This window comes from Dendronephthya gigantea, unplaced genomic scaffold (assembly GCF_004324835.1).
Source record: "Dendronephthya gigantea isolate DGI-Jeju-01 unplaced genomic scaffold, DenGig_1.0 000071F, whole genome shotgun sequence".
NCBI lineage: Eukaryota > Metazoa > Cnidaria > Anthozoa > Malacalcyonacea > Nephtheidae > Dendronephthya > Dendronephthya gigantea.
The window spans coordinates 1,161,888-1,173,739 of NW_021163081.1; the positions used below are offsets into that span (position 1 = coordinate 1,161,888).

The 11,852-nt window shown below is 36.7% G+C and overlaps 1 protein-coding gene across 1 annotated transcript; it reads left to right on the plus strand.

Moving 5' to 3' along the window:
* Positions 1-1,185: 1,185 nt before the first annotated feature.
* LOC114531431 (cyclin-dependent kinase 14-like) lies at positions 1,186-1,773 on the plus strand. Its single transcript, XM_028553036.1, has one exon. It carries the CDS (start codon positions 1,186-1,188, stop codon positions 1,771-1,773), a length of 588 nt encoding a protein of 195 aa, XP_028408837.1.
* Positions 1,774-11,852: the final 10,079 nt, after the last annotated feature.

Below are 11,852 nucleotides of genomic sequence, written 5' to 3' on the forward strand. Positions count from 1 at the left end.
GTAGCGGTATTTTGAACGAGTTGATAAGTTGTTTAAGGAAATCTAATTTATTAACTAGGCTTCTAGTATTTAGGTGCATTAAGGAGAGGATCTTATTAGATTCTGATACATTGATTGCTTGATTGAAATAATTTCGTAGGTAATATTCACAGTTAATATTGGTTGGGTTGTCTAGGTTTGCATTGTTTTCGGATAATGCAATATTATTATTTGTATCAAAAGGCATGTTGTAAAACACTGACCGGACTGGACTGGACTTGAAAAACACTGACTCGATCAGTGATTTGTAAAACACTGACTAAGTAGTCAGTGATTTGTAAAACACTGACTCGATCAGTGATTTGTAAAACACTGACTCAGTCAGTGATTTACAAAACACTGACTCAATCAGTGATTTGTAAAACATGGACTGTTTATAATACATGCCGTTGTTGTTGAAATCTTCAATGAAAATGTTGAAAACCTTGAAAACCTTCGGATTGTGATAAAGGTCAGTACAAATAGAGAATATTCAGTAAGAGAAAAAAACATGTTGTAAATCGTAAATATAGAGTTGTCGGCTGTTTTACTGTTACATTACTGTTTTACTGTGCAAATATGTTAATATATCTCGATAAATATTTTCGAAAGTCCACTATCCTGTACATTACATAGTATTTGCCACGCATGGTGTCCCAAAAAAACCCCAAACCATTTAAATCAGCCATAACAATGTAATAGCTAGAGTTTGAATGCCTAATAATAGCTAGAGTTTGAATGCCCAATGAATAGCTAGGGTTTGGATGCCCAATGAATAAATGTTTGACATAAGCATTTCTATGCAAATGACTTTTATTTCCAATAGCAATACGCTTTACAATTAGGGATCACAATAGGCCTATTTAGCCTTTTATGTTATGTTAATCCCTAGTCCCTACGAGCAAAAATTCGCAAACAAGTCATTCCAATACGCAATTTGAAATTTGAATGGTTTTGGTTTTTTTGGGACACCAAACCTGTAGTGTTGTAGTTAATTTGTGGCTCAAATTGTTCCCATTGACTGTGTGTATATCGGTTGTTGCCTTGTTGGTTGCTGGTTTATTTATACATAATTATATAGCTTGTTAGGGTAGTGGCAATAATGCAATAATGCTGTATAAATAAAATTCTAAAAAATAAATGTGAAATTAATTTTTAGAGCAAAAAATGTTCAAGCTTCCACAACTATCAAAAGTGAAACAAGCCAAGAAGTCAACATCAATTTTGAATGGTTTACCAACTTTTGATGTGGGGGAACTCAATATCCATGATGAAATTGGCAGGGGTAGTTTCTCAACAGTATCAGTAGCTAGCAACAAAACTAACAGCAAGTGTTCTGTTGTGAAACTATTGCATAATATGGAAGATGAAGAAAAAGATTTTTTTTTCAAAGAAGCTAGACTTCTGAATGCCTGCAAACATGAGAATGTTGTAAACGTTCATGGTATTTGTATGTCTCCTGCAGTTTTGCTCTTTGATTATGTGTATTTTGATTTTAAACCATTTGAGATGGATAAAAAAGTAAGCACTCTCAAGGCATTTTTGAAAGAAGTGGATGAAAATATTTGGTTAGAGGCATTTGCACGTATTGTGCCAGTGGTTGCAATTGAGGTGGCAAAAGGCCTTAGCTACCTCCATGAAAATGGGATTGTCCATAGAGACATTAAACCTGATAACATTCTTGTTTCCAACCAGCACTACAACGAGATTAAAGATGAAGCAATGTTGAGAAATGTTGGAAGAACTCTCCAGTAAAATGTAAAGTAACTGATTTTGGTGAGAGCCGTTCGAATCTTATCAAAACACAAGCATTTCACATGACTAATACAAAAAACTTAGACCGAGGTACTCCAGCATTTATGCCCCCTGAAATTACATTACCAGAGTTAGTCCAGTCATGCAAGGATGCTTCAATAGATTTCCTAAAGAAGGTGGACATATGGGCTCTTGGACTTGTTTATTACAATCTGGTAAATCCAACCCTAAGCTTTCCATATCAACAAGACCTGGTTCAAGGTGGTGTTAAAGCTAACAAATATGCGACACATATTCAAATGATGATGAGGAGAAAGCAACTTCCTTCACCAGTACCACAGTTTGTAAAACATCAGGGGCCAGGAGAATGGCATAAGGTTTTCAGTGCATATTTGCAATGTGCCTCATTTGATGCAAAAGATAGACCTTCAGCAAATAATATTTATTAAATTATTGGAAAACAGGTATATATATTGCTAAGTTGAATCAAATTTCCTTTATGTTAATTTCCAAATTCATTGCCAAATAATCTTACATCTCTGAAGTGATCAAATATAAGGTCTTCAAAAAACTCTACAGTATTCTCAAATTGGCTAAAATGCTAAGAATTAGGAAACTAAGCCTATGGATAGAATATTGATGGAACAGCTGAATGCAACCTTAGACTCATGAAATTATTTCTTGTTGAACTTGGCTGAAATAACTTATATTGTGTATTTTACGTTATTTAAGCAGCATTTTGTGCCATCGTGATCTCACAGAAAATGAGGTGTTGCTTGATTCCACTGACGAAGTCTGCCGAAATAAAGGAAGTAACAAGGGTAAAAAGAACATTTTTGTTCACCTTGATCATGAGCTATCGGTTGTTTCCCCCAAAGAAACCCACCAGAATAAAGAGACTATAGACATGAGAAAAAGTGAAAACAGCAGTTCCCATCGTATTGCCACAGAAAATGACAGCTCGCTTGTTTACAGTAAAAAGGATATTGGAGCAGTTTGGAGCAGTAAAGAGCAGTTTGGTCCCCCTTGTCCTTGATTATGTAGAAAATGTTGTTTCAGTTGTATCCTCCGACGAAAACAAAGAGGTATTGTTAATTTCCGCTGACAAAGCCGGCCAGCCTAAGGGTGGCATAAATAGTGAAAACAGCAGTTTTGTCCACCTTGATTTTGACGAAAATGAGGTTTCTGTTGTTTTCCCTGACGGAGTAAGGCAGAATGATGATGATGATGGTATTGACATTGACTGCAGCTCTGGTAAATACTCAATTTAATTCGTTTACAATTACGTGTGGTACCAAAGACTATATTATAGAGAGACATTTACCGGTAGAACTTATTACTTAGAGAAGATAACTTATTAACTTAGAGACAATTGGTTGGGTTCAAAATTAAAACAAGCTAACCCATGTAAATATTGAATCTTTTCTATTTTCTAGGTGACGATCAACAAATGGATAACTGTTCAAAAACAGTATTTTATAACAACGACAAACGCCTGCCTGCATACAGATTGGGGTTAACGAAGGGAATTTTGACCAACAAAATCGCAAATATTCTAATTTGTGGATGTAAAGATTTAGACACGGTAGCAACAGCAATGCCCACGGCCATTGACAAAAATATTGTCTTTTTTTATTAATACCACAGCCCTCAAGGATTCAGAAGATGTCAAGTGCGACGATCTTGGAAGTTGGATTATGACTGGGTCGAAAAAGAATTCCTACGAAAGAAAAAGTAGTGGAGTACAAAGAGTTGTCAGCCCAGAAAACGTCTCAGAACATTCGATCTTTCATGTCCGTCGTTCCTTCTATAAGAATGCTAGCCTTCCATCGCTTTGAAAGTCAATTGTAACTGCTGAAAACCAGGAAAGTGCTAAATTAGAACTGGTCTTTGTACAATATATTTTTACGGAGGGTGAACAGCGTGTCGTAGTGAAGTCGCATGGCAATGCAAAGAATGCAGGCGAAAAGGGTTACAAAAGGACCATGCAAAGTATGAAGAACTTAATATGTGCTAAGCTTGTAAAGCATTCACCACGCAAAGTTGTTCATGACGTAATTGAAGAAAGAGGTGGCATCAATCAAATTCAGTCAGCCGGTGAGTTCCCGCGAAATAGGATGCAGATCTATAACGCAAACAGAAGCTTCAATAATCCCACAAATAGTGCATGCGTGAAAGACCCTTTCCTGGATGTATTTATCAAGGCTAAGGAAGCACAAGGATAAGGTGATGAAAAGAATGGCTTTATTCGGGATATACCAGTATTTCCTGAACCAGTAGTGTTTCTTACCACAGATCAACAGTTTTTGGACGTAGAGCGATTCTGTACAAATCCAGAGTCATTCTGTGTGTTAGGGCTCGACGCAACATTTCAAATTGCGGACTATTATTTCATGTTTGTGACCTATCAAAACCTGCTGCTTGAAACCCAAAGAGGAAATCATCCAGTTTCTATTGGTCCTGGTATCTTACACAAACGAAAATTGGCATCATCGTACAAGAATCTTCCACTCCTCATGATTAAATATCGACCGAGTATAAATGGCAGTTTAGTGTATGGAACTGATGGCGAGGAAAATTTATTTAGAGCTTTCAGCAATGTATTTACTGACGCTAGACACCTTAGGTGCGATATACACTTGAGAGACAATATTCAGCAAAAGCTAAGCAACCTTGGTGTAGCAAAGGAGCATGCCATGGAAATAATGAGTGATATATTTGGCAGGAATTCTGGCGACAAATGTGAAGGTGGACTCGTTGACTGTACTTTGTCGGAGAATTTTTATAAAGCTTGCGAACATGCGGTGAAAAAATGGGCAAATTTCGGGAAAGGCCAAGAATTTCTTCAATATTTTTAGGTGGAAGATCTGATGTATTACGCGAGTCGTGCAGAGCCGACATAAGATCAATTTGTGGTCTTGGATACCCCCCCCTCAGAATGTATACCCAAAATGCAAATGAATGCATGAATTGGCTCATTAAACATAAGAAACCTACCCAATATGGGAAATAAGATCTCACGCTCATGGAGTACGTTGAAAGGATTAAAAGCGAAGTAAAGCCGCAACAAGACGAACAGTTTTTGTCCGTCATTGGAAGAGGAGAGTATAAACTGAAAGAAGAGTTTAAGTTTATTCAGGTGAACGAGGCTGACTATTACCGAATGACGCCCAAGCAAAAAGATGAACTGAAACAAAAATTTTTTACAACCTCAATATCAGAGATGAATCGAATTGTCAGCACTGAAGCCGATCCTGCCAACAACGTGCTCAAAAACCTTGCAGTTTTCGCAAAGGAATCCCAAATAATCGACGTACCTTTCCCTATTCTCAATCCGATGTTCGAAAAGGCTTCAAGGACTGTGCAAAACATGGATCGCATTTGGAAAGTGCCTCCTATTAAAGACGGGAATCAACAAGGTGTTACATACATGGTAGTTAGTCAATCAAGTGAAAAGCCGCATTCAGTTGTAGTTCATAGCAAAACGAAGAAAGTTGAATGTGAACATACTTGTGCCAGTTTCACGGCGTACCGCATTTGTTCGCACTGCATCGCGGCTGCGCATGGGGCAAATTGTTTAGCAGGTTACCTTTCATGGTTCAGAAAAAACGGAAAACGGACAAACTTAACAGCTGTAGCAAATATCAATATCCCTGCTAATGCCGGAAAAAAGAAATCGCAAGCAACACAGTGTCGTAAAGGATCTTCAATTAAAAAGAGTGGTGACAGAGTGCTACCTGTAACTTTTAGTGGATTGACGGGAGCTGCTGCACCATCAACGACTTGCTTTCAACCACCCCAAGTGCCCTCGTCAAATGTGCCTGATACGCCACAGATAGAATATTTTTTTAATCAAGTTCGCATGAACTCTTGTGATTTTATTCTGACACCCAACAACGTAAATAACGTCTTTGTTCCACCAAATAACACTGTAAATAGAGAGCAGAGTTCGCCGTATGGTTGTGAACTACAGAATATTTCAGGTGCTGTGGGTGCCTTTGCATTGGTTCCTACATAACCTAATCCAGCACCAGGTACGTATGTAATATCCTTGTTAAGATTCGTAGACCAGCGAGTATCAAAATGTTATGGTTGTCACAACACATTGAGACCGGAATCGGTTATATCCTCTTGCCCAAACAATATGATCGTCGTATCGAAGCAGTTCCGAAGGTATTATAAAGATGGTAGAGAGCGCACATCTTCGGATCTCTCTATGGTTTACTTTCATGCAAACGCTTCCTACTTCAATGCCCTAGTTTCTTCAACGGCCTTCATAGTATACCTGGCAATCTTTGGCCACATCTCCAAGAGGGTCACAAAGAGATTCTAAGAAAATCTTTCAAATTTTTGTGAATAGACAATTGACTTGTTTAACTGGCTTTTATATTTTAAAACATTTGTATGATTTCATCTAGAGTTCATTCAAGGAACACTAAATCTGGGCTTTATGCAATCAGTTCTGTATATGAGGGACGCTACGCCGATGAATGGGCAGGGGAGAAATTTGTGCCTAAGATCAATTATTACTCAAATTTCTATTCACCTAATGATTACTGTACTCCTGTAAAAAGAGAACACTACCTGGAACAATTACTGAAAAATTTTCAATTGTAGAATTGATAAAAGGGCGCACCCGCCCCTTCTAGCCCCTGCCCCCTCTTCGGCGTCCCTACATGTTCTAGTTATATAGTTTTACTTTAATAATATATGTGTAATAATATAGTGTGCATGTATAGTGATATATGTTCAAGTTTTCGACTGTGCCGCTAAGAGACGCAATTATGAATAAATATTCGTCAGTTATTGCACAAGTTATAAATTACGTCATGTGACATGCGTGGTTTTATTATTATTAAGGGGGTTAAATTTTAAATTGTTTATTATTTGTTGCTGTTTATTATCTTATATATGGTTGTCATGTTTCGTATCTAACGCCTGTATTCAAAAAGCTCACTCACACTCAAACTCATTGAGTGGAAGATCTTGATCTTCTCACAACCTTTACATGGCGGTATTTCCAGTCGAGTAGGGGCGTGATCTTCAGTTTTTTACCTTAAATCTTTCCACCTATTCAGATATAACTTTCTCATTGAGCAGCAATAGCAAAATTTCTATGTCACACTCAGTGAGTTCAAGTTAGCTTTTTGAATACAGGCGTAAGTCTTGCTTCCAACCACCAGAATGACATGAAATAATTTTCCCTTAAATGAATATAGTTTTGCGTTGGAAAATGCCCTAACCCTGAGTTCTACTATATTTTAATAGCCTAACCCCCATCCCACATAACCAATCATATAATGACGCTGTGTCATTTTGGTGGTTGGAAACAAGTGAAAGCCTTACTTTTACATGGACCGAATTAACTGAGATTGGCTGAATAAATCTTCTTTTGCAACCAGCTGCTTAAATGAACAATAAATATAATGATTATTGATAAGGCAACTGGCTAATTTTTACGTAACAGAATTTACTTTATGGCTAATTTGTATTAATTTGTACTTTACAGAATTATTTTCAAAGATCTTTCAGTGCTTTGTAAAACACTGACTTAATCAGTGATTTGTAAAACACTGACTCGATCAGTGATTTGTAAAACACTGACTCAGTCAGTGATTTGTAAAACACTGACTCAGTCAGTGATTTACAAAACACTGACTCAATCACTGTTTTACAAATCACTGATCGAGTCAGTGTTTTTCGAGTGCAGTCCAGTCCAGTCCGGTCAGTGTTTTACAACATGCCGTATCAAAAAGGTTGAATTTTAAACGCTTCAGTCAATCCATTTTCTCTTCGCTGACATTGTTCCCGTTTAATTCAAAGTCTAAGTCATCAATTCTTTGAAATGGTAAATTATTAGCTAAACAATATTGACACAAATCAGTTTATTTCCGGTTATGTTGAGATCAAACTTTATGCATGTGGACACAGCGTGAAACCAACTGGCACATGAGACACATTCATTCGAGTTTTGTGTTTTTAGTATAGTTTTATAGCAAGATGAGCATATCTTTTTTTGCTCATTGTCGAGTGTGGTCATTGAAATGCTTTCAGGGTGTTAATTTTTAAGGGAAGAGTGCAATATGTAGTAATAAATATATAGTATAGATTATCAGTGTAGTGTTTCAAGACCTATTATAAATGCGACCCTCTATTATTTATTTATCCCGTACAATTTTGGCCCGTTTACCTTCAGCTTTCGCTTTTTTAAGCTCCGGATACAAGGTTTTCCTAACGCTTTCTATCTCCTCTGGAAACAATGCAATTCAGCTATGCCACTGTTGGTCCCTTTAAGTTTCTTAGCATTAAGTCGCACATGTTCTCTGTCCTGGTGGTAGTTAAATTTTACAACAATTGGTCTAGGCTTCTGGTTATCTTTTCTTTTTCGTCCAATTCTATGCGATCGATCAATTTTTACATCTTCTTTTGCGTTATGCATCTCCAGCTTCGTTTCTAGTAGCTCATGTATTACATCCGTGGTATTTTCTTGTTCGCTTTCAGGTAAATTAAAAAACAGAAGGTTGTCTCGCATCGATCTCGCCTGGATATCAACCATTTTGTTGCGCAAAGTGGTGTTTTCTTGCTCTAATTTTTCAATTTTCTCTGTTGCTACTGATTGATTACTTTTAAGTACTTCATTTTCTTTCTTTAGATCCGATATTTCAGCGTGTGCATATTCCAAAGAGTGCTTAATTTCGTTCATATCAGTTTCAATACTGTCAAGCGTCTTGAGTTTCTTCATCATCATCATTTGAAACATCTCTTGGATTTCACTTATTTTGATGGTTTCTCCCTCTTCTTTTACCTCAGTTCATCTCTCTGGTGTATTGGGTTTTGGAATTTTTAATTTTACAGGCTTGTTTGGCGTACAAGGGTTGATATTATCGAAATTTTGCACGGTGCGCTTGGAGGCGTGTTTTTTGTCTGCCATCTGATCGATTATTCAATATTATGAATATATGAATGTTGACTTCATATTTTTTCTGCAGTCTATTAACATAAAATCTACTATTTTCTGGGGTTGACATTCACCCACTTCCCACCACAATACCACCTTGATATTAACTTAATAGCAAATTAATTCTCAGTTATAAAAGAGCCAAGAATATAAATTAGACAATGTTGGCATTGTTAGGTAATGAATAAATATGTATGTATTCACACAAAGGTAGAGGTAATATACAATATGGAGAATACTCACTGTGGTTTCTGTGCTCACAAACAATGTTTTTTTAGAACTCAATGTTGAATGTTCATGTAAACGCACACCTTTTTTGTCTGGTTTTCCCAGTGCATTGCCTGTTGGTGTGCCAAATTTCCTCTTCCCACGTTTCATCCTTGAAATATGCAAAAAAACAACGCTATATCAGTATATCAATGTTGAACTATATTACAGGACACAAGTATAAATGCACAACTATGTGCTACAATTTTAGCATGTTTTCAGTGATGTATGTGTCGAAAACTAAAAGAGGTTCACGCTGGTTCATGGGCCTATTTAGAATTACCAATCCGTCTTGTGTAATTCTAACTTAATAAAACTTGATGAACATATAACCAATTCATGAAAACAGTCATAGAATGAAGTGTTACAGACGAGCGACACAAACTCGCCATTTTGTATACACGCGAGTTTAACTTACATTATAGGCAATAGTAGGCCGATTTTGGCCAAATTTTCAAGTAGAACAATTAAGAAATTATTTTACTTTATTTGTGGTTAACTGTTTAAAACTTCAAAACAATTATCGAAAATATCAGTTTTAAATACGTCTTGTGTTCGTCTTCTCAAAAGTTGATTCTGTATGCCTTGACGCCTATCTGGCTTCTCATTGGTTGAAATATCCACCCATCATCCTTTTCGGACCGTGTCCAACCTCCTCTGGTTTTCAACAATGTATAGAATGATGCTCAAATAAATATTGTATGGAAATTGCTGATTTCCCAACTGTGTGTTTTTTAGAAAATGCTGCAAAGTATAAAGACATTGTGGATCAGAGATGTTTGCATGGTGCTAAAATTATTGGAAAAAAAGTTATTTCTGTATGTATTGAACTTCTATGATTAAGCATGAGTTTATGGTGCACCTTTTGATTGATAAACTTGTTTTCTTTTTCATTTTTTAATTCACATTTAACAAATGGAGTATCTAAAATAGCTGTGCAGAATTGTGCTTGGTGACTAAGACATTAGGTTATGCTTATTAACCTAGGCTGCCAATGAAAAAGGAAACGAAGATCTTTCTTTGTGGATTGCGTCTGTGAGAAACCACTTTTGGTATTCCAGTCGCAATTGTGGTGGCAATGTTGATAATTTAAAAGTATGTTGCAAATTGAAAATTTTAAACCTCTTGCTGGTGTTCATAAAATTTAATAAAATGGTGCATGCTGCAGTATTACCCTTTGGAACTGACACAAATTTTGGCATTTATGTTTATTTACTATCCATATGTCCTGTACCATATCTAATGTCATATCTCATTAATTTTTTTTCTAATAGGATTTGTGGATAGGGATTCTCCATCATATTGTCAATGAACACGAATGGGCATTGAAGGATGGCACAGGGGCGGATCTAGGGGTGATCAGAGCGATCACGCGACTAAGGAAAAAATTGCCAAGAAAAGTGTTTGAATGAAATAGCAGTCCAGTTGCTAAACACGTACAGTGTATTGAGCTGATCGGGCACTACTGGTGATGTTTGGCAGTCCAGTTGTTAAAAGAGTTCTGTGACCAGGCCTTCAAGCACGAGCGCGCAGAAAAGCGGTCTTATGCATGAATTTTGCTCGCTTCGTCATCAAATCCCAGTCATCTGATTGGCTGTCTCTCTTTTTGCGCGATCTGTGGGGAGTTCTGATCGGTGAAGCGATCAGGGGCTAGAATCGGGCTATTCAATTGGCTAATTCAAAATCTATCTGAATTCTCATTGGTTGTATTTTTCTGATCGATCAGTGTGATCTGACCTTGACCTGAGAGCGTGCAAACAGCAAGGTTCCTTGGCCTTTCTGATTGACGTCATCGTAGTTTTGACAGCAACCGAGCAACGAAAACTCGAACGATTATTAAACTCAAAAGAAAAATTTTATTATCAAAAGTTTTCAAAACTATTTATTAATCATGTCAGATCTTTACAAAGCCGTGAGATGTGCTTTGGAGAAAGACGATCGGCAATATAGCAAAGCGTTCAACTGAGCAATTATTAAACGAACTGAAAAACACCAGCTTCTGCCTCACGAGAAATTTTGCTGCAGAATCGTACATCCCGGCGTCTGTTCGGAAGACAAGTAATTAGACAACAAAGAAGTTTTGTACGGCCTTAAGGTAAACATAACAACATTTCACAAAGATTTCGTGCATTTGTTTATTGGTGATTGTGTAATTTGTGTTAGAACTGTCAAGCTGCACAAGCTATAAAGTTGAAATTTACACGTTGCACGTTGAAATTTACATAGGATTTCGCTTAATTTGCATATAACTGCGGCGTATGCATACGCTTCAAGAGGAATCGAGGAGTGTAATAATGTATTATCACAATTATGTGAACTTCGTGTATACCTAATACCTTCTGTGAAATGTACAACCCGATGTGTTAGGGTAAAGCTTAGAGCACTGAACTGTGTTTTAATTTCAAAAATAATTATTCAAAACACATAGCAGTAAAGCATACAAGTGGCCATATTTTCTGATTACATTTTAAACAATGAACACTAGTTTATTATATAATAATTCTATAATTATATTGCCAATTATTCATACTTAATGGTTCATGAAAGTGGAACATGATGTTTTTGCTATCAAGTCTATCAATTACTAGGTTAATATTTATTAATCTTTACCTAAGTGACTGACTAAGATATACCTAGATGTAATAAAACCAAGTTTCATTCATGTCCTAGTCTCTCTTAGATCTGACACTACTGGGAACTGCTTGTATATATAAGCTCTGTGTCCTTAGTAGAAGTGGGTAACAATACCCTAATTAATGGAGCTATTGTTGAGAATTTTGACCTCCATAGAGCTCTTCCTTAATGCTGATTTTTATTCTCAGCACCCTTATTTTTCTTCTGTTCTGCTGTGGAA